Source organism: Brachyhypopomus gauderio, unplaced genomic scaffold (genome assembly GCF_052324685.1).
Source record: "Brachyhypopomus gauderio isolate BG-103 unplaced genomic scaffold, BGAUD_0.2 sc50, whole genome shotgun sequence".
NCBI classification, from domain to species: domain Eukaryota; kingdom Metazoa; phylum Chordata; class Actinopteri; order Gymnotiformes; family Hypopomidae; genus Brachyhypopomus; species Brachyhypopomus gauderio.
The window spans coordinates 1,196,450-1,223,869 of NW_027506875.1; the positions used below are offsets into that span (position 1 = coordinate 1,196,450).

At 44.7% G+C, this 27,420-nt stretch overlaps 1 protein-coding gene across 3 annotated transcripts; it reads right to left on the reverse strand.

Annotated features, from left to right (window-relative positions):
- Positions 1–1,618: 1,618 nt before the first annotated feature.
- On the reverse strand, positions 1,619–27,256 carry LOC143487763 (uncharacterized). 3 transcript variants are annotated; one of them, XM_076986913.1, is made up of 5 exons: positions 27,100–27,256; positions 21,462–21,521; positions 18,869–20,535; positions 17,622–17,654; positions 4,298–5,165 (listed from the first exon to the last, which is right to left on the reverse strand). In XM_076986913.1, exon 3 carries the CDS (start codon positions 20,412–20,414, stop codon positions 18,882–18,884), a length of 1,533 nt encoding a protein of 510 aa, XP_076843028.1. In that variant the 5' UTR covers positions 20,415–20,535; positions 21,462–21,521; positions 27,100–27,256; the 3' UTR covers positions 4,298–5,165; positions 17,622–17,654; positions 18,869–18,881. The 3 variants fall into 3 exon arrangements, with proteins under 3 accessions (XP_076843029.1, XP_076843028.1, XP_076843027.1); XM_076986914.1 differs by lacking the exons at positions 4,298–5,165; positions 17,622–17,654 and adding an exon at positions 1,619–1,730; XM_076986912.1 differs by lacking the exon at positions 17,622–17,654.
- Positions 27,257–27,420: the final 164 nt, after the last annotated feature.

Below are 27,420 nucleotides of genomic sequence, written 5' to 3' on the forward strand. Positions count from 1 at the left end.
GGTGTAGAGGGTCATGGAGCGAGGCTAATGTACTGAGGGTCATGGGGCGGGGCTAATGTACTGGTGTGGAAGGTCATGGGGCAGGGCTAATGTACTGGTGTGGAGGGTCATGGGGCGGGGCTAATGTATTGGTGTGGAGGGTAATGGGGCGGGGCTAATGCACTGGTGTTGGGTCATGGGGCGGGGCTAATGTACTGATGTAGAGTGTCATGGGGCAGGGCTAATGTACTGGTGTGGAGAGTCATGGGGCGGGGCTAATGTACTGGTGTGTTGGGCCATGGGGCGGGGCTAATGTACTGGTGTTGGGTCATGGAGTGGGGCTAATGTACTGGTGTGGAGAGTCATGGGGCGGGGCTAATGTACTGGTGTGTTGGGTCATGGGGCGGGGCTAATGTACTGGTGTTGGGTCATGGGGCGGGGCTAATGTACTGGTGTAGAGGGTCATGGGCGTGGCTAATGTACTGGTGTGGAGAGACAGCTGAACCCTTGCGTGTCCTGTGTCTCAGGGACTGAAGTCCTTCAACTACAGATCCACTGGTCCAGGCTGTGACAGTTCAGGTAAACTGAGCTGATGTTCATCTGTCTAGTCTTACTGCTGCAGCTTTCAGTTCATTCACTTAATTCTACTTAATTCCTTTTGATAAACTTTCCCATGTCCACACTGACAGACGCTGTGCACATTACTGGACCCAAAGACAAGCACAAGTGCCCCATCTAGTGGCCAGAACTGCATTTGCAGTTTCCCCACTCACATCCCGCAAATGACACTCCCTTGACATCATGACATTATATTTTGAAACATATTGATCCATTTTAATGTATTAGATTTTGTCTAATAATTCCTGTTTACTATACTCATATAATGTTTTAATGTACAGGTGCATCTCAATAAATTAGAATATCAAATTCACTAAATCCATACAAAAAGTGAAATTATTTATTATTATATAATTTATAATTATATAATTTATGGCTTACAGCCAATGAATTGGCTTACAGCCAATGAATACACAAAATCATTACCTCAAAAAATTTTATTATATAAGACCAACTGGCCACCAAATGGAGGATGGGTTCCCTTTTGAGTCTTGGTCCTCCCAAGGTTTCTTCCTAATCCCCACCATCATAGGGAGTTTTTCCTCACCACTGTCGCCTCTGGCTTGCTCATTAGGGACTTGGACCCATAGTATTGTTAACCTTGTAAATCCTGTAAAGCGCTTTGTGACAACATGTGTTGTGAAAAGCCCTATACAAATAAACTTTGATTTGATTTGAACTGAAAATAATATTTTTAATTCAGAAATGTTGGTCTACTGAAATGTATGTACAGTAAATACACTCAATACTTGGTCAGGGCTCCTTTTACATGAATTACTGCATCAGTGCAGCGTGGAGGTGATCAGTCTGTATCACTGCTGAGATGTTATGAAAGCCCAGTTTGCTTTGATAGCATCTTTCAGCTCGTCTGCATTGTTGAGTCTGGTGTCTCATCTTCCTCTTGATAATAGCACATAGATTCTCTATGGGGTTTAGGTCAGGAGAGTTTACTGGTGCAGTGATTCTGTGGTTATTAAAGCAGGTATTGGTACTTTTGGCAGTGTGGACAGGTACCAAGTCCTGCTGGAAAATTAAATGTCCATTTCCAAGAAGCTTGTCGGTAGAGGAAAGCATGAAGTGCTCTAAGTGCCTCCTAAATGTTGCATTTCATTTGTAAATCACGGTCCCAGAGTCTGGAGGAAGAGGAAAGACACACAGTCCAAGTACTAAGGGCATTTACTGAACATACTTTTCAGTACGCCAACCTTTCTGACGTCTATAAAGAGTGTGATGTCTATAACGCGTGTACTGTGTATGAAGCGTGTGACGTCTATGAAGCGTTTGGCATGTATGAAGCGTTTAGCGTGTATGAAGCGTACGACGTCTATAAAGCTTGTACCGTGTATGCAGTGTGTGACATCTATGAAGCACGTAGCGTGTATAAAGCGTGTGACGTCTGTGAAGCGCGTGGCGTGTATGATGTATGTTGCATCTGTGAAGCGTGTGACGTCTGTGAAGTGCGTGGCGTGTATGAAGCGTGTGGCGTGTATGAAGCGCGTGGCGTGTATGAAGCGAGTGGCGTGTATGACGCGAGTGGCGTGTATGAAGCGTGTGATTTCCACCAAGCCTCATGTGGACACTCACTCTTCAGGTTGTCAGTTACAGTGTGACATTGTACCAGTTAAACCAGTGAAACCAGAGGAGCAAACTCCTCTACAAGATCAGCACAGCGACACAGTTTAACTACGCTACCGCTATCTGAAATAAAATAGAGAGACTTCATTAATCACTGTGGCTGTAAGTGGTAAAATCAGCAAAGTTGAATAAGTCAATTGTTCCATTACCATCAGTGAGAAGATGTCATTAGTCATTGTATCTGACATGTACTGCAGTGTAATATCAGACATTTCAGAAGAAGTGTTTCAAACTCATAACCAAGTTAAACACTGTTAATACATCATAAGACTACAAATCCCAACATCACCATGTTTAGTGCACATGAGAAGATCCTGTTCTTATTGAAGAACCAAACCTGTGTGCTTTCATAAAGAAGGTGTGTACCATAGATAGAACTCTGGAATATCAAGCTGCTGATGTGAGCATGTTGTAAGCATGTTTCTGGCAGGTTTTACATGTTCTACTGATGTTCGTGTCCTCTTAGATGCTCCATCTCAGAAGAAACTCTGACCTCCCTGAAGACCAAATATACCCAGCGCTGTTCCCTAGCAACCTGGTGGTGACAGGCTTCATCAAACTACATATTTCAGAACACACAGTCCCACTCCTGCTGTACATCAACTCACCCGTCCGCTGGTTCTGCTGTTCATATTAATCAGACCCCAATCAGAAGCCACTCCTTTGTTGCCCTGGCAGTGTGCTTGGGATCATTGTCATGCTGAAAGACCCAGCCACGTTTCATCTTCATTGCCCTTGCTGATGGAAGGAGGTTTGCACCCAAAATCTCACAATACATGGCCCCATTCATTCTTTCATGTACACGAACCAGTCGTCCTGGTCCCTTTGCAGAGAAACAGCCCCAAAGCATGATTTTGCCACCCCCATGCTTCACAGTTGGTATGTTCTTTGGATGCAACTCAGCATTCACTGTCCTCCAAACACGACGAGTTGTGTTTTTACCAAATAAAATCCAAATAAAAAATATGGTTTCATCTGACCATATGACATTCTCCCAATACTCTTCTGGAACATCCAAATGCTCTCTAGCAAACTTCAGACGTGCCTGGCTTAAGCAGGGGGACACGTCTGGCACTGCAAGATCTGAGTCCCTGGCGTCATAGTGTGTTGCTGATGGTAGCCTTTGTAACGTTGGTCCCAGCTTTCTGCAGGTCATTCACTAGATCCCGCCTTGTGGTTCTGGGATTTTTCCTCACCGTTCTTGTGATCATTTTGACCCCACAGGCTGAGATCTTGCGTGGAGCCCCAGATCAAGGGAGATTGGTAGTGGTCTTGTAGGTCTTCCATTTTCTGATTATTGCTCCCACAGTAGATTTCTTCACACCAAGCTGCTTGCCTATTGCAGATTCAGTCTTCCCAGCCTGGTGCAGGTCTACAATTCGGTTTCTGGTGTCCTCCGACAGCTCTTTCGTCTTCACCATGGAGTGTGACTGTTTGAGGTTGTGGCCAGGTGTCTTTTATACTGTTAACGACTTCAAACAGGTGCCATTAATACAGGTAATGAGTGGGGGAAAGAGGAGCCTCTTAAAAAAGTTACAGGTCTGTGACAGCCAGAAATCTTGCTTGTTTGTAGGTGACCAAATACTTATTTTCCACCATTATTTGCAAATAAATTCTTTAAAAGTCAGACAAAATGATTTTCTCAAATTTTTTTTCACATTTTGTCTCTCATAGTTGAGGTCAACCTATGATGTCAATTACCGGCCTCTCTCATCTTTTTAAGTGGGAGAACTTGCACAATTGGTGACTGACTAAATACTTATTTTCCCCACTGTAAGTACTCGAACAAGACAGAGAAATGACGTAATCGCTGTGGCTCCACCCGTGCGTGAGAGCCTCGCACGCTGGCGATTCGTGAGGTTGTGCACCTCTCGAATTTTGTAACTTTGCACGTGCTGCGCTTCAGCGCAATGAACTAAGTCATGTTTGCAGGGTTCATACATATTTACAAGGTGGAATTCAAGCACTTGTACGTCACTTTCAAGGTCCATTTCAATATTTCCCAGCACGTTAAACTTTATTAAGTTAAATATTTATACATATACTTGAAAGGATTTGAAATAATTCCGCTTTTTTATCACATTATTTAATGGTTGTTTATTTTGAAAATGCCAATCTTAACATCTTCACGTTCTCTCATCTTTCGCACTCGAATTACAAGAGGCTTGTATTTGTAATACAAGAGAACTGTTCAGTCAGACAGTTGTGAAATGAAGTAGTTAACAATTTCAAGCATTTTCATGTACTTTAGCCTAAATTCAAAAAATGCAACATAAAAATTCATCAGGTAAATGTTCATTCCCCTGTTTTTGAGGGGTGTTTCTTTATGCTACCACATATCATTTCAGAGACCACTGCAAAAAATATGACGCGCCATGTCGCCTCCGCCGTTCACGTAGGTTTGCGCGAGTTGTGCGGAGTCGCGCGCTATGGTCACTCGCGAAAGTATAATCTTTATAATCGTTATAAGTATAACTTTTCTACATAATGTCCGAAAAGCTGAAGGCGGGATTCCCCGCAAGTCAATCAAGTTACACTGCCATTATCCATCCAGCGATGATGAGCACCAGTGAGAGAATCATATTTCGGCCACAAAACAGGTATCACACGCGTGTGTGGTTTATTAAGATTTGACGGATTTTTTCCCCAAAAAAATCAAATGACGGAAATCCGTTGTAGTGACAGAGAACTTTAACCCATGCCATTAGCACAAGTCCGTATTTGTGGACAAAAGGTGGTTCTACGGTTATAGTTAAGGTTCTTGTTCTCCGGCCAAGTAGTCACAGTCCCTTCAGTGTAGATGGTGAGCCTCAGGTAGGAGCTAGCATCAGCACGTCCTCTTGCGGGAATGACACATCCAACCCCGGCATCAGTACATCCACCGGCAATCCAGAACATCTCCCAGGTGCTTGTAGGTGCTTGCATGCAATCGTCTTGGGTAGAAGCATGCAAAAAGATAGACAATACAGACTGAGTGTGAGGACATCAATTTAAACCACCATTGATTTAAACGTACATAGCTCACGTGCCAGTGGTTCCGACCGTCTAATCTATAGCAGCATAACTAAAGGGAGGCGTTCAGAGGTGACCACAGTCATGAGGGCTCAATGAGACATTGCTTTCCAGTCAAGTCATTGTCATGCCATGACACAGTTGGATGATTACCAGAAATCTCAATGTCTGGGGGCCCCCGAGCCCCACATCTTACAAGGGGAATATTAGCTGAAGGCTTAATTACATAGGTGAGTCTTAAGTCTAGATTTAAAGATTGGAACTGTTTCAGAATCTCGGATTGGAGCTGGAAGGTTATTCCATAAATGAGGGGCTCTTAAATGAGAAAGCTCTGACTGATTTAAAAATTTTTGGAACAAGGAGAAATCCAGCATTTTGGGAGCGCAAAGGGCAAGATGGGTTGTAGTAAGCAATGAGTTCAGTCAGATATTGTGGGGCAAGACCATTTAACGCCTTTTAGGTTAACAGAAGAATTTTAAATTCAATTTGATATTTAATCGGAAGCCAGTGTAATGCCGTGAGAGTGAGACTAATATGATCGGATTTTCTAGCCTTAGTTAGGACTCTAGCTGCAGCATTTTGTACAAGTTGTAGCTTCTTTATGGACTGTTTAGAGCATCTAATTAGAAGACCATTGCAGTAGTCCAATGTAGGTACCATGCCTTCACAGACAAAGGAAAGGGGGTGCTCCCCCTAGGTGCATGGCCCACGTCAGGACGGATGTGGAACTACGTCATCAGATGAATCCCCTTTAAAAGGGGGGATCCCCCTTTGTTCGTTCTCTCTACCTGGCTGCATCAAAGTAGCTACCTAGAGACGAAGAGCGCGCACACCTTCGGGAACAAAGCGGTATTGGTTCTGCACTCGAACCCTGTGCAGCACGCGACGCAAGAAGTAACTAGTTCGCTACTTTTATTTCTTTTGCGGAGTTCGCTAAAACCAATCGCTTCAGCTAGCCGATGATTAAGAACGGTTTGAACATTCGCGCGACGGCCGGACCTCCGCGAGTTCATCTTAACGTCGACAGCGACCACTTCCCCGGGACACCACGCAACGGACCATCGAGGGACCGCCGATTGAACGGCCACCACAGCTTCCCCTGGACGGAGCAACGCGATCCAGCGGAACCTTCTTCACGAAAGCGCACGAAGGAGTCCTCCTCAAGAGGCTACCTGGCCTACTGCGCGGGCCGCGGACTGAACAACTCAAAGTAAGACTGTGCATCTGGGCAGACTTAGAACAATATCTTGTTTTACTGTTTTCTGTGTGCTTAGATCGATGCTTTGTGAACGCTTGTTTGCAGTGGTGTTTATAATCACGTTCATGTTAAACCGTACTCTGTTTAAGGCTTAAAGAGATATTCTGTTCAAAGCTTAAATAGGTATTCTGTTTAAACTTGTTCGGTTATTCACACTGATTCTTTTATTTCATAGTTAATACTTAACTCCTCGTATAACTGTTAAACGTGTGTCCCACTATACGCTCGTTGAGGCTGTATAGTGACCGACGATACCGTGTCTTAGTTGGAGGAAATTTGCGTTGTGTTTGTGGCTGTAGTGAGAACTCGGTTTAAGTTTCGCGCCATCGAGTTTCTCTTTGTCTCAAAGATCTCCTCCCCCATACGCACGTACACACGCACGCGCATCCGCGCGCACTCGAATACACGCACGCGCATCCGCGCGCACTAGAATACACATCCACACACACACCCGCATACACACACACACACACACACACACACACTAGCCTACCCTCCTGTCCCCTTTGTTTGCTATGCTTTTATTATTATGCTTTGTGATCAATAAATGTTTTTATGTTTAAATACTGTCGTTTGAGTCGTTGTTTCTCTGTTACAACCTGAAGCCAGAACTATTATTTGAACTGTAACCTTCAGATTTATAGTTTGTTAATCAAACAATTTGGGCTACGGGAGTTGACCACAATTAGTGGCGACCTTAGTTAAATGAGTTTATACAAAATTTGGATAAATTTAACACGGTCTGAACTCCCACCATTTCGTAGGTAATTTTATGAGACTGATTACTAAATAAATTTGGCCAGCACCTACATAATTGGTGCCCCGTGTGAGGGATAGTTGCTTGGCTTCAGTTGTAACCGCGACAACGACTGCGCAGTAACAACCGCATAGTTAAAGGTATATACACCCATCCCGCCACTAGGTGGCGCCAAAATCTAAAAACAAAGGTGTATACAAGGGCAAAGGTTTTGTTTCATATACACTCATCCATACCGGATACTAAGATTAACAACTAACCATACTTCTCTAATTTGATCAGAGCAAATTAATGAGCAACCACCTTTTACTGTCGAATCTTATTAATTAGGACTTTTGTTGATCACATCTGGGGTGTTGTTATTCAGTAACCATTGACTGGTAATGAATTAACTAAGTTATATTGATAAGCATTGATGTTTTGATATACTGATGTTGATTGAATTCAGAATTTCACCTAACTGAAAGTTCGGTTGCTTGCTCCTGTTGAATAGAATTTAATGCTGGTACACATCACTGGAGGTAGCTAGCGCGTGTACTAATTGTAGTCCACCCTTGCCGTAACTAGAATAGATCCCTTAGCCGCTCCAGTACATTGGGTTTGCAGAAGTTGCTGCTCCTCGCTTGTTGCCCTATTCGATATAGTCAAGGCTTGGTGCTAGCTCCATAATCCCTTTTTTAATACACTGCTTGTGGTTTCTATTTGAGACATATTCAAGGCTTGGTGCTAACGTCCTACCCCGTTTGAGTACATTGCTGGTCCCCATCTGATAGATTCAAGGTTTGCTGCTAGCTTCATATTCCTTTTGAGTACATACTGGTTGTCGTTTGACCTAGTCAAGGCTTAGTGCTGGTTCTATACACGTTGAGTACAGTGCATAGCCTGCTTGCCCCTAGGAGAACTGAGCCCTAGTCATAGGCCTGAGAATGAGCACAGCATCAGCATCCCGACGCAACTCTGGGGAGCAACCCCAGCAACCCCCTCACATCTCCCTTCCCAACCTGATCAGCCAACTTATCCGGCTGCCTGAAGAAGAGGAGAACAGCATCCAGCAATATTCCAGGGAGGACTGTGAGAGGAAGATAGGTGAAATGATGGCTTTTATCCAGCAAGCTTCTGAGGTCAACATTCAGGAGGCCATTGGTCGAATATTCCTGCTCTTCCACAAGAAAACCAGGATGGAGCTAGATGCCCTGCAGGAGGAGGTGGATGACCTGACCAGTGCGCGACAGAGGCAGGAGGATGCTGGCTCAGGAGGTGAGAGCGACCTGGAGGTGAGGTCCATAGTGAAGGCAGTCAGCAGGATGTCCCTTCGCTCCCAGAACCCCAGAGATGGCCATGTCGTGCCTCCCCTGGAGCCAATACCATCTCGCTGGGACTCACGAGGTACCAGACAACCCAGCCTACGCCTCAGTCCGCCACGGCCAACAGTACCAAGAACTGCTCCACGCCACCACACTTCAAGTTATGACTCAGAGGAGGAACACCCTGAAGAGCTCCGCCCAATACGGGCTCCCCGAACCCCCTCCAGGGTTCTCACGTCCCGCCACGCGCCTGAGAGACCCCGAACTACGCATCAGCACTACTCCTCCTCCATGTCCCCCTTTTTCTTCTCACCCCCACGACGAGAGTCAACTCGCTGCTCCTACCGCTCTCACGCTCAGCACCAGGAACAAGTTCGCTTTGCTGACCAACAGCGGAAGGGCCTCCTAGAGGTGCGGAGAGCTGCACACTCCAGACCTCCCTACCAGGACTACAGAGACTACGGACCTGATGACTACTCCCCGGAAAGAGAAGAGCTCCTGCACCATGACAGATATGACGGACGCATCCTCCAGTCTCCTCAGCGTGGCAGGTGCGAGCCACACCACTATAGCTTTGCCCGAGAACCAAGACCTAGTGATGCCCCACGCCTGAAGCAGCTGGACGCCCTCGCCAAAGACATTGAGCGCTTTGATCCAGAGAAGCGCGACCACAACATTGAAGACTACCTCAGAGAGATAAGGCATTGCCTTCTCGACCTGCCTCACTCCACCCACAGAGAGAGAGTCAAGTTAATCTGGAAGACGACTTCCAGATCAGTCCACGCATTCATAGAGGCCCAGCCAGCTGACACCCGTGACGACTTTGACCTGCTCTGTGAAGCACTAGCAGAGGAATACTCCCCTTTTGCGGATGAGATGTCTGCGACCATTTCAGCCATCCAAATCAAGCATGGCCGCCACGAACATCCCCGTGACTTCTACACTCGCCTAAGACACGCCTACTTCCAAGGAAGAAACGGCCCAGGACTTGAAGAAGACAGAGCATTCAAGTCACTCTTTCTGCACAACCTGCATCCATGCGTGCGCACCCACGTGACTCTTCTCACCCGGCAAGGTGACCCATCCATGCGTGACATCCGGAAGATGGCACAGATGGCCTGGGAGACTGTTGTCCGATCGGTGGATAAGAGAGAAGAGAATCCCCAAGTACTCGCCATGCAGAACTCCGCGAGCGAACCCATAGAATTGGAGGGCGCGGAAGTACCAAATGGTAACCGTGTCCACCATGGGGCTAGCCTGTCTCACCGCTCCCACTTGGAGAAAAAGCCAAGGGATTGGAGAGACGGACACAAACAGTCCAAGGGGGGTGATCTACACCAGTCAAGGGCACCCCAGAAGAGCCGTGGCAACCACTACTCCTCCCATGAGCCTAAGCGATCACCTAGAGAGAACAGATGGGACAACCAGGATCGGACCTTTCGACGCCAAGAACACAGAGACCGAGGCAGAAGTCCAGAGACAGAGTCACAAGACACTGCTGAATTAAGGACAGAGCTTCAGCTTCTCAAAGATGCAATCACAAAGATGTCCCAGGAGAAGGACATGAACACCAACCGGCCAACCAAGGACCGTGAGAAACGCTCTTGTGAGGATGGAGGCCCCGCAGTCGCATGACTAGGCCGAGAACCCTCCTCAACACTACCCCGGATCCATCTCATTGGCTGGGGAAGGGAACCATCAAGTGAGAACGCACTGCCACCAGCTGCGGAGCATACTTCATCCAGTCTTTCTGCTTCTTCCTCTCCACTCCTGCAGTTCCAGGGAGACCTGGTCCAGAAAGGCAGCGCCCAACGCATCTGTACCAGTGTCCTCCAAGAAGATCACCCAAGTGTCAACACGCTACTGGGTACCGGATCGGAGATCAGCCTCATCTGCACCGTCACATTCTCCACCATGAGACAGGCCTCACTCGCCATGGGGAGATGCCTCAACATTGAGTCCCGTCAGCTTAGCATCACCTGCTGTAAGCAAGACCATGCCCCAACCAACCAGAGAGCTTGGTTTGAGTTCACACTCCCAGAGATGAAGCACGTGGACCCAGTCAACACCTCTAAATTTGACGCGGAACAGCTGCTCAGCGGTCAAGACCTGCTCGATAGGCTGGCTCCTCTGATCAGGTGGTCATGGACCCAAGTCACAGTCTGTAAGCCTGTCAGTGACAGGACTATGACATACAACTGTGACTGGAGAACAATTCCCCAAGCATGTCAGGTGGTAAAAGGGTTGGACTTGATTGTCCCAGCCAGGTCGGCTGGCATTCCGTTTCGACTCATGGTCTTGAGAAGACAGAAGTTTGACTACCCAGGGGCTTTCTTTCATCCTGCACCATGGTTCCTTGAACTGAACCTCACCACGTGGGGCACTCCCCTTCCTGAACTGACCAGTCATTCAGTTAACTACACTACCCAGGTGCCTGCTCGAACAATGTTGGACCACTTAAGTGACCACGCATTCCAGGGCTTGGAACTGTCCATCCCCATGATTGGCAAGTTGCCAAGGCTGCTTGAGGGACCCCAGATTCACAACAATGTGCTCTTCAACCTGCCTGCAAGAATGATTGCCGTGATTCCAGACAGGATGCCAGTAGGCTTGGTTTGTCGCATTGATCTCAGCAAGGAGAATGAGATGCCTATTTATGCAGTCATGAATTGCAGTCCGATCCAACCTGTTGCGAATGAGATGACCGCTGACGTCCCCAAAGAACCTTACCCAGGGTGATGAACGCTTGGGTGAACGCTTGTTTGCAGTGGTGTTTATAATCACGTTCATGTTAAACCGTACTCTGTTTAAGGCTTAAAGAGATATTCTGTTCAAAGCTTAAATAGGTATTCTGTTTAAACTTGTTCGGTTATTCACACTGATTCTTTTATTTCATAGTTAATACTTAACTCCTCGTATAACTGTTAAACGTGTGTCCCACTATACGCTCGTTGAGGCTGTATAGTGACCGACGATACCGTGTCTTAGTTGGAGGAAATTTGCGTTGTGTTTGTGGCTGTAGTGAGAACTCGGTTTAAGTTTCGCGCCATCGAGTTTCTCTTTGTCTCAAAGATCTCCTCCCCCATACGCACGTACACACGCACGCGCATCCGCGCGCACTCGAATACACGCACGCGCATCCGCGCGCACTAGAATACACATCCACACACACACCCGCATACACACACACACACACACACACACACACTAGCCTACCCTCCTGTCCCCTTTGTTTGCTATGCTTTTATTATTATGCTTTGTGATCAATAAATGTTTTTATGTTTAAATACTGTCGTTTGAGTCGTTGTTTCTCTGTTACAACCTGAAGCCAGAACTATTATTTGAACTGTAACCTTCAGATTTATAGTTTGTTAATCAAACAATTTGGGCTACGGGAGTTGACCACAATTAGTGGCGACCTTAGTTAAATGAGTTTATACAAAATTTGGATAAATTTAACACGGTCTGAACTCCCACCATTTCGTAGGTAATTTTATGAGACTGATTACTAAATAAATTTGGCCAGCACCTACATAATTGGTGCCCCGTGTGAGGGATAGTTGCTTGGCTTCAGTTGTAACCGCGACAACGACTGCGCAGTAACAACCGCATAGTTAAAGGTATATACACCCATCCCGCCACTAGGTGGCGCCAAAATCTAAAAACAAAGGTGTATACAAGGGCAAAGGTTTTGTTTCATATACACTCATCCATACCGGATACTAAGATTAACAACTAACCATACTTCTCTAATTTGATCAGAGCAAATTAATGAGCAACCACCTTTTACTGTCGAATCTTATTAATTAGGACTTTTGTTGATCACATCTGGGGTGTTGTTATTCAGTAACCATTGACTGGTAATGAATTAACTAAGTTATATTGATAAGCATTGATGTTTTGATATACTGATGTTGATTGAATTCAGAATTTCACCTAACTGAAAGTTCGGTTGCTTGCTCCTGTTGAATAGAATTTAATGCTGGTACACATCACTGGAGGTAGCTAGCGCGTGTACTAATTGTAGTCCACCCTTGCCGTAACTAGAATAGATCCCTTAGCCGCTCCAGTACATTGGGTTTGCAGAAGTTGCTGCTCCTCGCTTGTTGCCCTATTCGATATAGTCAAGGCTTGGTGCTAGCTCCATAATCCCTTTTTTAATACACTGCTTGTGGTTTCTATTTGAGACATATTCAAGGCTTGGTGCTAACGTCCTACCCCGTTTGAGTACATTGCTGGTCCCCATCTGATAGATTCAAGGTTTGCTGCTAGCTTCATATTCCTTTTGAGTACATACTGGTTGTCGTTTGACCTAGTCAAGGCTTAGTGCTGGTTCTATACACGTTGAGTACAGTGCATAGCCTGCTTGCCCCTAGGAGAACTGAGCCCTAGTCATAGGCCTGAGAATGAGCACAGCATCAGCATCCCGACGCAACTCTGGGGAGCAACCCCAGCAACCCCCTCACATCTCCCTTCCCAACCTGATCAGCCAACTTATCCGGCTGCCTGAAGAAGAGGAGAACAGCATCCAGCAATATTCCAGGGAGGACTGTGAGAGGAAGATAGGTGAAATGATGGCTTTTATCCAGCAAGCTTCTGAGGTCAACATTCAGGAGGCCATTGGTCGAATATTCCTGCTCTTCCACAAGAAAACCAGGATGGAGCTAGATGCCCTGCAGGAGGAGGTGGATGACCTGACCAGTGCGCGACAGAGGCAGGAGGATGCTGGCTCAGGAGGTGAGAGCGACCTGGAGGTGAGGTCCATAGTGAAGGCAGTCAGCAGGATGTCCCTTCGCTCCCAGAACCCCAGAGATGGCCATGTCGTGCCTCCCCTGGAGCCAATACCATCTCGCTGGGACTCACGAGGTACCAGACAACCCAGCCTACGCCTCAGTCCGCCACGGCCAACAGTACCAAGAACTGCTCCACGCCACCACACTTCAAGTTATGACTCAGAGGAGGAACACCCTGAAGAGCTCCGCCCAATACGGGCTCCCCGAACCCCCTCCAGGGTTCTCACGTCCCGCCACGCGCCTGAGAGACCCCGAACTACGCATCAGCACTACTCCTCCTCCATGTCCCCCTTTTTCTTCTCACCCCCACGACGAGAGTCAACTCGCTGCTCCTACCGCTCTCACGCTCAGCACCAGGAACAAGTTCGCTTTGCTGACCAACAGCGGAAGGGCCTCCTAGAGGTGCGGAGAGCTGCACACTCCAGACCTCCCTACCAGGACTACAGAGACTACGGACCTGATGACTACTCCCCGGAAAGAGAAGAGCTCCTGCACCATGACAGATATGACGGACGCATCCTCCAGTCTCCTCAGCGTGGCAGGTGCGAGCCACACCACTATAGCTTTGCCCGAGAACCAAGACCTAGTGATGCCCCACGCCTGAAGCAGCTGGACGCCCTCGCCAAAGACATTGAGCGCTTTGATCCAGAGAAGCGCGACCACAACATTGAAGACTACCTCAGAGAGATAAGGCATTGCCTTCTCGACCTGCCTCACTCCACCCACAGAGAGAGAGTCAAGTTAATCTGGAAGACGACTTCCAGATCAGTCCACGCATTCATAGAGGCCCAGCCAGCTGACACCCGTGACGACTTTGACCTGCTCTGTGAAGCACTAGCAGAGGAATACTCCCCTTTTGCGGATGAGATGTCTGCGACCATTTCAGCCATCCAAATCAAGCATGGCCGCCACGAACATCCCCGTGACTTCTACACTCGCCTAAGACACGCCTACTTCCAAGGAAGAAACGGCCCAGGACTTGAAGAAGACAGAGCATTCAAGTCACTCTTTCTGCACAACCTGCATCCATGCGTGCGCACCCACGTGACTCTTCTCACCCGGCAAGGTGACCCATCCATGCGTGACATCCGGAAGATGGCACAGATGGCCTGGGAGACTGTTGTCCGATCGGTGGATAAGAGAGAAGAGAATCCCCAAGTACTCGCCATGCAGAACTCCGCGAGCGAACCCATAGAATTGGAGGGCGCGGAAGTACCAAATGGTAACCGTGTCCACCATGGGGCTAGCCTGTCTCACCGCTCCCACTTGGAGAAAAAGCCAAGGGATTGGAGAGACGGACACAAACAGTCCAAGGGGGGTGATCTACACCAGTCAAGGGCACCCCAGAAGAGCCGTGGCAACCACTACTCCTCCCATGAGCCTAAGCGATCACCTAGAGAGAACAGATGGGACAACCAGGATCGGACCTTTCGACGCCAAGAACACAGAGACCGAGGCAGAAGTCCAGAGACAGAGTCACAAGACACTGCTGAATTAAGGACAGAGCTTCAGCTTCTCAAAGATGCAATCACAAAGATGTCCCAGGAGAAGGACATGAACACCAACCGGCCAACCAAGGACCGTGAGAAACGCTCTTGTGAGGATGGAGGCCCCGCAGTCGCATGACTAGGCCGAGAACCCTCCTCAACACTACCCCGGATCCATCTCATTGGCTGGGGAAGGGAACCATCAAGTGAGAACGCACTGCCACCAGCTGCGGAGCATACTTCATCCAGTCTTTCTGCTTCTTCCTCTCCACTCCTGCAGTTCCAGGGAGACCTGGTCCAGAAAGGCAGCGCCCAACGCATCTGTACCAGTGTCCTCCAAGAAGATCACCCAAGTGTCAACACGCTACTGGGTACCGGATCGGAGATCAGCCTCATCTGCACCGTCACATTCTCCACCATGAGACAGGCCTCACTCGCCATGGGGAGATGCCTCAACATTGAGTCCCGTCAGCTTAGCATCACCTGCTGTAAGCAAGACCATGCCCCAACCAACCAGAGAGCTTGGTTTGAGTTCACACTCCCAGAGATGAAGCACGTGGACCCAGTCAACACCTCTAAATTTGACGCGGAACAGCTGCTCAGCGGTCAAGACCTGCTCGATAGGCTGGCTCCTCTGATCAGGTGGTCATGGACCCAAGTCACAGTCTGTAAGCCTGTCAGTGACAGGACTATGACATACAACTGTGACTGGAGAACAATTCCCCAAGCATGTCAGGTGGTAAAAGGGTTGGACTTGATTGTCCCAGCCAGGTCGGCTGGCATTCCGTTTCGACTCATGGTCTTGAGAAGACAGAAGTTTGACTACCCAGGGGCTTTCTTTCATCCTGCACCATGGTTCCTTGAACTGAACCTCACCACGTGGGGCACTCCCCTTCCTGAACTGACCAGTCATTCAGTTAACTACACTACCCAGGTGCCTGCTCGAACAATGTTGGACCACTTAAGTGACCACGCATTCCAGGGCTTGGAACTGTCCATCCCCATGATTGGCAAGTTGCCAAGGCTGCTTGAGGGACCCCAGATTCACAACAATGTGCTCTTCAACCTGCCTGCAAGAATGATTGCCGTGATTCCAGACAGGATGCCAGTAGGCTTGGTTTGTCGCATTGATCTCAGCAAGGAGAATGAGATGCCTATTTATGCAGTCATGAATTGCAGTCCGATCCAACCTGTTGCGAATGAGATGACCGCTGACGTCCCCAAAGAACCTTACCCAGGGTGATGAACGCTTGGGTGAACGCTTGTTTGCAGTGGTGTTTATAATCACGTTCATGTTAAACCGTACTCTGTTTAAGGCTTAAAGAGATATTCTGTTCAAAGCTTAAATAGGTATTCTGTTTAAACTTGTTCGGTTATTCACACTGATTCTTTTATTTCATAGTTAATACTTAACTCCTCGTATAACTGTTAAACGTGTGTCCCACTATACGCTCGTTGAGGCTGTATAGTGACCGACGATACCGTGTCTTAGTTGGAGGAAATTTGCGTTGTGTTTGTGGCTGTAGTGAGAACTCGGTTTAAGTTTCGCGCCATCGAGTTTCTCTTTGTCTCAAAGATCTCCTCCCCCATACGCACGTACACACGCACGCGCGCACTCGAATACACGCACGCGCATCCGCGCGCACTAGAATACACATCCACACACACACCCGCATACATACACACACACACACACACACACACACACACTAGCCTACCCTCCTGTCCCCTTTGTTTGCTATGCTTTTATTATTATGCTTTGTGATCAATAAATGTTTTTATGTTTAAATACTGTCGTTTGAGTCGTTGTTTCTCTGTTACAATCTGAAGCCAGAACTATTACTTGAACTGTAACCTTCAGATTTATAGTTTGTTAATCAAACAATTTGGGCTACGGGAGTTGACCACAATTAGTGGCGACCTTAGTTAAATGAGTTTATACAAAATTTGGATAAATTTAACACGGTCTGAACTCCCACCATTTCGTAGGTAATTTTATGAGACTGATTACTAAATAAATTTGGCCAGCACCTACACCAATCTTGACGAGACAAAAGCATGGACCAGCTAACCATGCATCAGTTAATAAAAGTGTCTCGGCTTGGCGATATTACGTAAATGGAAAAAGGCAGCCTTAGTGACATTGCATACATGTGTGTCAAATGAAAGATCAGAATCAATAGTGACCTAAGCTAAGCTTTTTGTGGTACATTTAGGTGTTACTGAAAAACCATCTAGGGTAAGGGGAATATCAGCCCAATTGCTTCTAGCAGCTTTGGGCCCAAGAATCAGCACCTCAGTCTTATCAGAATTTAGTTGAAGAAAATTAGACGCCATCCAATGCAAATTTATTAAAACCATATTGTCCCAGTGGCAAGGTTGAAATGAATGAAATGAAATGGGCCATATTTGTCAATTGTGAATTTACACCCCAATCGAAATTTGTCCTCCGCATTTACCCATCTGTGCAATTAGAACACACACACAAACACACACTAGTGATTACTAGGGGGCTGTGGTGCACACGTGCCCAGAGCAGTGGGCAGCCCTAACCCGGCGCCCGGGGAGCAGTAGGGGTTAAGTGCCTTGCTCAAGGGCACCTCAGTCATGGCCTCAGGCCTGGGAATCAAACCCACGATCCTCCGGTCACAAGACCAGTTCCCTACCACAGGACCATGACTGCCCCATAGGTGGGGGCAGTGAGGAAGTGGTGACAACATTTATTAACATGACGACAAATACACAGATGACAAGACAAATAACAATTCAAAAACCTACCACAAGTGACTTGATATACAGTGCAGGGTCTTCCTGGCTACCAACTTCTTCGCTGGTGCTTAATTGGGACATTTTGTTTAATTTCTCGAGTCTCTGTCATGAATATCTTCACACTAAGCTACATGTTTGCTATGTCATTGCTGGAGTGGCTGGATATCAGTCCCACCAGGATTTTGCGGGCCTTTTTTGTGATTGTTGCGGGCTAAAATGTTTGATGTTGCGGGTGTTTTTAAAAAAAAATTGCGATGGAAGTTGCGGTGCGTTTTTGCTTTTTTGTGAGTACATTACAATAGGGAGTAAATGTTGTATGGTTTCCTCTATTTATTTATTTTTCCTCTATGTATTTGGCCTATTTTGGGGTTATGCTTGGGGACCAAGACAAGTCTTGGGCACCACACATAGTCTGTTTTTTTTTACACATTTCATGAAAAATCTCAAAAACTTGAGCCAATCTGGCAAAACTGATGACATATTCAGAATCAGCACCCCAAAGTTACCCTAAATTCGTTGAAATATCTTTGGCCCCAAAAATGCTGTTGACCTGTGTAATCAATTCGCGGGTCGGATCTGGACAGTTTATCCCCGCTTTCATGTAGTGTACCGGGATACTGCTTTTCCTGATCTTTTTGCCGTTATTTTCGTCGCTCATGCTGCTTTCAGTCTGCTCCTCTTGAACGTATATACGGAGGTAAGGCGGGAGTTTGTCGACGTCACATCAAGATGACATCAGTGATTGGTCAAATTTGCGGGAAAGTTGCGGTGATTGGCTGAAGTTGCAACACTGCCCTGAATTCGCGGGGTTTGCTTGAAGTTGCGTTGAAGTTGCAAATCGCAACATCGCGACTTTCTGGAGGGTCTGGGATATGTGTGATGGATCACACACAAATGCAACAGGGTGTAGGAATGGTATATGTTTATACTTCTCATCCCACCACAGTCAGATCACAATCTATCTGGATGGCACAATCTATCTGGATAGTTGTTTTTTTTTTTACTGTTTCCTGCCAGATTGAGAAACAAGCCAAAATAAAATAGGACTAACAAGGTAGAAAGTACAGATAATTTGGGAAAAATGTAAGGAGAAGAAGTAAAAAGTTGTCTTTTTACTACAGAAAAGTATCGATACCCAAAATGCTACTGTTCCAGTAGGTAAGGTGGCAAAGTATTTGTACTTTGTTACTTGACACCTCTACCTGTGTGAATGGGCTGGTGCTGCTTAAGATTACAGTGATTAGTAAAACTCTTACCACACTCTGAGCGTTACGGCTCCTCTCCTGTGTGAATGCGCTGATGTCGCAGGAGATCACTGTTTATCGTAAAACTCTTCCCACACTTTGAGCAGAGATACAGCTTCTCTCCTGTGTGAATACGCTGGTGTTGCTTGAGATTACTCTGTGTAGTAAAACTCTTCTCACACTCTGAGCAGCGATACGGCTTCTCTCCTGTGTGAATACGCTGGTGGTGTGTGAGACTACGCTGTGTAGTAAAACTCTTCTCACACTCTGAGCAGTGATACGGCTTCTCTCCTGTGTGAATGCGCTGGTGTTCGTTGAGATTACTCTGTGTAGTAAAACTCTTCCCACACTCTGAGCAGTGATACGGCTTCTCTCCTGTGTGAATGCGCTGGTGTTGCTTGAGATGATGGTGTCGAGAAAAACTCTTCCCACACTTTGAGCAGTGATACGGCTTCTCTCCGGTGTGAATGCGCTGGTGTTGGTTGAGATGACTCTGTGCAGTAAAACTCTTCCCACACTCTGAGCAGTGATATGGCCACACTGCAGTGTGAATGCGCTGGTGTATGTTGAGATTACTCTGTGTAGTAAAACTCTTCCCACACTCTGAGCAGTGATACGGCTTCTCTCCTGTGTGAATGCGCTGGTGTTCGTTGAGATTACTCTGTGTAGTAAAACTCTTCCCACACTCTGAGCAGTGATACGGCTTCTCTCCTGTGTGAATGCGCTGATGTTGCTTGAGATGACTCTGTGCAGTAAAACTCTTCCCACACTCTGAGCAGTGATATGGCTTCTCTCCTGTGTGAATGCGCTGGTGTATGTTGAGACTACTCTGTGTAGTAAAACTCATCCCACACTCTGAGCAGTGATACGGCTTCTCTCCTGTGTGAATGCGCTGGTGTCGGTTGATAGTACTCTGTGTAGTAAAACTCTTCCCACACTCTGAGCAGTGATACGGCTTCTCTCCTGTGTGAATGCGCTGGTGTCGGTTGAGAATACGCTGTTTAGTAAAACTCTTCCCACACATTGAACAGTGATACGGCTTCTCTAGTGTGTGAATGAGCTGATGTTCGTGGAGATTACACTTCTGAGCAAAACTCTTCCCACACTCTGAGCAGTGATATGGTTTCTCCCCTGTGTGAATGCGCTGGTGTTGGTTGAGATGACTCTGTGTAGTAAAACTCTGCCCACACTCTGAGCAGTGATATGGCCGCACTCCAGTGTGAATGTGCTTGTGCCCGTAGAGACTAATTTTATGCCTAAAACTCTTCCCACACTCTGAGCAGTGATAAGGCTTCTCTCCTGTGTGAATGCGCTGGTGTATGTTGACATTACTCTGTGTAGTAAAACTCTTCCCACACTCTGAGCAGTGATATGGCTTCTCTCCTGTGTGAATGCGCTGGTGTTGGTTGAGATTACTCTGTTGAGTAAAACTCTTCCCACACTCTGAGCAGTGATATGGCTTCTCTCCTTTGTGAATGCGCTGGTGTATGTTGAGATTACTCTGTGTAGTAAAACTCTTCCCACACTCTGAGCAGAAGTAGCTTTTCTCCTTTTCCATGCTTCCTGATTTCAGCTGTCTGACATACTCCTCATAGATAAATGTGTTTATGTAGGCAAATTTGACGTATTTAGGAAGAGAACACAGCCGCAGAAGATGTGTCAATGGACAGCATTGATTTCTAAAGGGAAAAAAGACAGTGTGAGATGAAACATAATTATAAATGTTTTGGCTCTGCACAATACTAAAGACATTCATACTAAAACCCATCAGGAGAAAAGCTAGGCTTCATTCCTTTACTAAAATGAAAACACTTGTCCAATTTGTTATACATGTCGCTCTCTGTTTGGTCCAGTTCCACTGTTCAGGCTATAGGGACTTTTATTTTGTAGGGCTCATCAACCTCATATTCCAAGTTGTTTTCCTTCCTCTCTCTCTCATGGTGCTGCAGAGCTGTTTTGGTCTGTTGAAGCTCCTTATGAGTTCCAGCAGTGTGATTTGATCTTTTAAATTATTGTGCCTCTTTGCATCAGAGAATTAATCTATGGGCATCATCAAGATATCACAGAAAATGTCATATTTAATGGAGAAAATGTTCTTTTCATGGTTCGTGATGTGATTTTCACTGCTGTGAATTTGGTAGGGTCCTATTTCTACTGTTTGAACAAAAATGTTAGCAGTCATAAAAATTTAATCTTTTCATGGTACTTTAAAATGGTGTTACAGATAACTGTATAATACAATGATTACTGTGCGTAACAGTGTCACCATTCCTTTATCATTCCTCACAACAGCTATATAACAAATGCATTACTAGCTAGTTCAGGGACGTTATACAATAAAACTACCTTTGTGTGTGTATAATGAGATTCAGAAATATTGTGTTAATACTGTGTAAAAGGATGTATAACCCAGCCTTTGTGTGTAATGAGACTGGGAGCCTGTTCAAAGACTCCAAAAACACCCAAAACAACTAAGGCCACATTATGTATCCAAATCCAAAGGGTGAAATTGTGCCTACAGGCTACCTGTTGGTTGTGTGTTTTAAATGGTTGATGATTTATGTGGATGCTGAGGAATTTGTCACAGGTTTTAAAAATAACTCACCTCTTCAGAAGATCTCATCAACTGTCTCACTGTTAAACCAACTTCAACATTCACGTAGGACTGAAAATGATTCGAATAAAATATTTTAACATTTTAACACTTCATACTTCACACTTCCATATTTATAACAAATGCAGGTAAAACATGCACATGTAGTGTTGATCCAACACATCCACTTTATTCCAACTGTTCCTCAACATCTCCATGTCATTTCTTATTAAACATCATGTCATTTTTACAGTGCATCTGTAAAAGCTGTAAAATGTGTTTGAGATCTGCAGTATAGGTATGGAAGCAAATCAGTGTAATCAGATATTGAATTTGAAGCACTGATTTTTTTTTTGCACTGAAATTATGCATCTGAACTTTGTTGCTTTTGAATTTAATGCTTGAATTTTCAAGAACACGTTTTCACTTTTATTATTCGTGGTTAATAAAGTACAATGAAAAAATTGTAAGTGTTAAAAAATTCAAGATATTTTTTTCAAGTTCACAAAATATGCATGCAAATATTAGGATGCAAAAATACACGTTCAGAATTTCAGAATAAAAATCCGGGACACAAAGGATGAGCAATTGATTCAGTCTCCAATCGAACCAACATCCAACCAATCACATTACACCGATGTGGATGAAAACATGTGGCCAATTGCTGAAGACCGTTTAGATTACGTGCAACAAAACTGTTCAGTTTTGGATCCTGTTTTTCCTCCTTGTGTGGCTTTTTTTTGTATATGTGTATTTTACACATATGGGACCATGGCTAATTATGTTTACAATTACAGTAATTATTTTTTGGGTTAGGCTACAATTTACAGTTATGTCCCTAATACAGTAAAATACTGCAAAACTGTTACTGACTCCTTTTTGTCTAATCTACATTCCATATAGTACCTAACAGTAAATATCACTCTTTGTGTAGACAGTATGTTGCCAAAAATGCACACATTTGAAAATAAAGTCCAAATGAAGCGGATTACAGTAAAAATGAACTGTTTTGCAGCTAATTTCTGATAATGGTATGCAGTCTAGTTCACCACTAGTGAGTGTTATGAATCTGTCTCCATCAACTGTTCTGTGTGATTTCTGTCTTCCAACCGAAAGTCACATCTATGAACTTATTTCAAAATCAAATAACTCCACATGCAACCTGGATCCTATTCCCACAACTTTAGTTAAAGCTTGTTTACCTTCTATTGTTTCTCTGATAACCTTAATTATTAATTCTTCTTTGACTGCAGCTATAGTTCCGCCTGCACTGAAAGTTGCTGTGATTCGACCAATTAAAAAAAAACCTGGTTTGGAGCCCAATGATTTAAATAATTATCACCCTATTTCGAACCTACCATTTATTTCTAAAATTCTTGAGAAGGTAGTTGCAGCTCAACTTCAAGCTTACCTTGATGACAATAATCTTTTTGAACAGTTTCAATCTGGTTTTCGTCCTAAACACAGTACAGAGACAGCTATGGTCAAAATCACTAATGACCTTCTCCGTGCTGCTGATTCAGGCTTGGTTTCTATTTTAATTCTTCTCAACCTCAGTTCAGCCTTTGATACAATATCACATCAGCTTCTTTTGGATCGGCTGGCTGGTATTGGCCTCTGTGGCACTGTATATCAATGGTTTGTCTCCTATCTTGCTGATAGAAAACAATTTGTTCAAATTCAGGATTCTCGATCAGAGACTTCCAGAGTTTGTCACGGTGTACCACAGGGTTCAGTATTAGGGCCACTTTTATTTATTATATATCTTCTTCCTCTTGGCAATATTTTTCGATATTATGGGATTCATTTTCACTGTTATGCTGATGATACACAGCTCTGTGTCCAGCAAATCAGCCTCTGTTCTTACTTTGGATTCACTTACTGCCTGTATCCATGATCTACACTTATGGATGACAAGGAACTACTTAAAATTCAACAACAGTAAGACTGAGGTACTTCTTGTGGGTTCTAAGTCCACTATCTCAAAAGTTTCACCTTGTTCTCTTCTCATTGCTGGAATCACTATACCTGTCTCTATGCAGGTTAAGAGTCTTGGTGTTATTTTAGATAGTACACTCTCTTTCTCTGATCATATCAGCAAGGTCTCTCGGACTGCCTTTTATCATTTGCGAAATATCTCCAGACTACGTCCTATTTTAACACAATACTCAGCAGAGGTTTTAGTTAATGCTCTGGTTACATCGCGCATTGACTACTGTAATTCAATTTTGGTAGGCATTCCTAAAAAGATTATTCACAGACTCCAGCTAGTTCAGAATTCTGCAGCACGAATTATTACATGCTCAAAATCTTTTGATCATGTTACACCTCTGTTGATTCAGCTGCACTGGCTTCCTGTGTTGGAGCGGATTCAGTTTAAAATTTTGCTTTTAACTTTTAAGGCACTACATAACCTCTCTCCTGGCTATTTAGCAGATCTCCTTCAGAAATACACCCCACCCCGTTCTCTGCGGTCTTCATCAGCACGCTTATTGGCACTTCCTGCCATTAAGCTCAGCACAGTGGGTTCTAGGGCTTTCTCTCATGCTGCACCTAACCTTTGGAATTCACTACCTTATCATATTCGGATGCTGGATTCAATCGCAGAGTTTAAATCTGCTTTAAAAACTCATATTTTTAAAATTGCTTATACATTTAATTGACCGTTTATTTTATTGTATTTTTTACAAAGTGGATTGTTTATATATTCTCTGTATGGGTTTACTGTTTATTGTTATTTTAATGTGAGTTGTAAGGTGACCTTGAGTGACTTGAAACGCACCATTAAATAAAATGTATTATTATTATTATTATTATTTAAATGTGTCCGAGCTGTGAACCCTAAAAAGGGATCTTGGGAAATCATGATGTGTAAGGAGTTTAAACGAGAAGAGGATTGCTCAAGCAGAAGGTGTTGACCTAACAGTGCTGACACGGATGAAATATGAATTTATGACATCCTGATGTATGGTGACCTCGGGTCAAGCAAATAGTCCAGAGACAGAAACCATATGTATAAGAGATGTTGGGTTTGCAGAAGAAGACAAAGAGAGAAGTCTTGTTTGTTTGAATAACAATACCATGTAAGGCATAGAAGAAGATCTGTGGGTTTGGGGGGTGGAGAAAATAGTATATAAATACTGCAAGTAGGAATATTTGTTGAAATCTCTCTGATGCACAGTTTCTGCTCGTGTCTCTGAGATTCCCCCGAGATATATCTCTGTTTTAATAAAAGCCTTTTTCCTAGCATTGCAAAATTGGTCTGTGGTTCCTGTTTCTCCCGCATCAAAAGAACACGCTGGGCTGAAGTGGTAGAGACGTGTCATTAGCCCATGACACTGGTGACCGCTGCCCTAGAGTGTAATGTGTGTAGAGTTTAGTGTGTGTTGAGATGTGTATGGTGTGTGGGAATGAATGTGGTGTGTATGAAGTTGTGTAGTGCGTATGGGGTATATGTTGTATATGGTGTGTATTGTGTATGAAGGTGTGTTGTGTGTATGATGTGATGATATTGTAGTATGTGTGGTGTGTGCATGTATGTGTATGAGAGAGAGAGTGATTGTGAGAGACTGATGGTGTGTATACGGCATGAATGAAGGTGAGTGTATAGGTGTACGTGCAGTGTTTATGAAGATGTGTACAATGTGTACTGTATGGTGTGTGTATAGTGTCTGTATTTGTGTGTGTGTGTAGTTGAAGAACACCTCTTTGGGTATGTGTCTGTGGTATATGAGTGTGTGTGTGTGAATGAAGGTGTGTATATGGCATGAAAGGTGAGAGTGTGAACATTAAAATTGGTATGAAAATGTGTACAGTGTGTGTGTGTGTGCTTGTGTATCTGTGTAGGTGAACAACACCTCCTTAAGTTTGTGTGTGTGTGAGTGATGTTTGTGAGAGACAGAGATGTGTGTGTGTGTGGGGGGGGGGGAGCTGCTGGTTGTGAGGGGGTTAGTGTGTAATGTGTGTAGAGTCTAGCGTATATTAAGTTGTTTATGGTGCGTGGGAATATATGTGGCGTGTATGAAGGTGTGTAGTGTGTATGGTGTATATGGTGTGTGTAATGCATGAAGGTGTTGTTGGGAATTATATTTTAATCCCGTCATATTGTTTACATTACAGTATTGATCAAACTGCTTATCATAATCCTTATATAATTTGACTAGCCTTAAAGTATTAACCAAATTCCTTATATTAATCACTTTATATTTTGCTTACATTATACTATTAATCAAATTGCTTATTATCAAGAATGTCTGGGAAAGTGCTTGTGTGCTCTGTCCCAGACTCTAAGTGCCTGCAGTTTTCTAAAAACAGGATGTGTAAGATGAGCCTCTGTAAGTCAATTTGACAAGGTCAGCAAGTGAAGACCTCGCTTCCAAATTAAGAGAGGAACAGCTGTATTTTTAACGTATGGAATGTGTGTGCAGCTCCTATATCCCACAGAGACGGGGGGGCTCATACCCAGACCACACTATATAGTACAGGAGGAAAGTGTCTCAGGCAGAGACCTGCACACAAAGCTACAGGGTAGAGTTGTTAGGCTTGTATGTATTCTCTCCAGAGATCTCTGTATTTTTATTTACTTTTAATAAAAGGTTAAAGACAAGACTGGTAGTGTTTTCTCTTGCAATCAACGAACATGCTGCACTAAGGTGAAAGAGGATCAAAAGTGCGACATTGTGCAGTGTGTATTGTGTGTATGACAACACCTCCTTAAGTGTGTGTGTGGCTGTGTGCAGTGGGTATGAGAGAGATGTATGTATGTGTGTGTGTGTGTGTGTGTGTGTGTGTGTGTGTGTGTGTGGAATGGATACGAGACAGATGTACATGTGTGTGTGTGGGGGGGGGGGGGGGGGCGCTACAGGTGGTGAGAGGATTAGAGTGCAATGTGTGTAGAGTCTAATGTGTGTTATGGTGCATGGGACTGTCTGTGGTGTGTATGAAGGTGTAGTGTGTATGGCATATATGATGCATATGTTGTGTGTATGAAGGTGTGCAGTGTGCATTGTGTGTATGACAACACCTCCTTAGGTATGTATGTGTGTTTGTGGTGTGTGTGAGAGATGCATGTATGTGTGCGTGTCTAAAACTACGGCAGGTCTAGAACTGCAGGTCTATAACTGTGGTTGGCTCTCTGTGCAATTAGATGATGTAGAACAAATGCGCATAACTCTAAAACTAATTGATCCAATGATTAGTTATTTCTGGCATGTCAGAAAGGACAAGTTACACTGCACTGCCTGTTACCAGTAACCTTCGTGTCTCTCTGATGTACATGTTTTGTATGTATGAGATCCCCGCAGATATCTCTGTTCAAATAAAGGCTTTTTGGCATTGCAATAATTCTGCTCTGTTGTTTCTCCTTTTGCATCAAACGAACGCGGTGGGCTGAAGTGGTTGAGAAGTACAGAGTCCAACAATAACAATACAGGATAATAACCAAATGTAGTAATATTTGTACAGTAACAAATAAGATATCTGGCTGGGTTAGTTGGCGGTAGATCATCTATTATAAAAACAGTTTAAAACATTGAATTTTCCACCAAGTTAGTCATGACACGAGATTCAATCGTGAAGTAGCGGAACGAACAAAATAATCTAGTTAAAATGTTCGGTGTTAGTGTTCCGTACTAGTAAGTTAAGTACTTACAGGAGGTCAACCAGTAGTCCAACACGTCCAGACACCAACACAGTAGACTAATAGATGAACACAACTAAACGTCCGATGCTGATATTAAGGTTCAGAAACATGTGGTCTGAAATGCCCGATGGTGACGGTAGTGCAGTGGACCAAACCACTGTGGGGATTATAAAGGGGGGGCACGTAATCCTTCAAAACTTAAAAACAAATATTAAGTGTCTATAATCAGTATACATTCGATCCATGCATATTACTATATATCATTTTTAAAAATCGACTAATTAAAAAAGAAATGTTGCTCAAGCACCCCTAAAAATGACAGTGAAGTTT

Coding starts and splice junctions, on each gene's coding strand:
- LOC143487763 (XM_076986914.1), bottom strand. CDS start 20,414: ATGGAAAAGGAGAAAAGCTACTTCTGCTCAGAGTGTGGGAAGAGTTTT.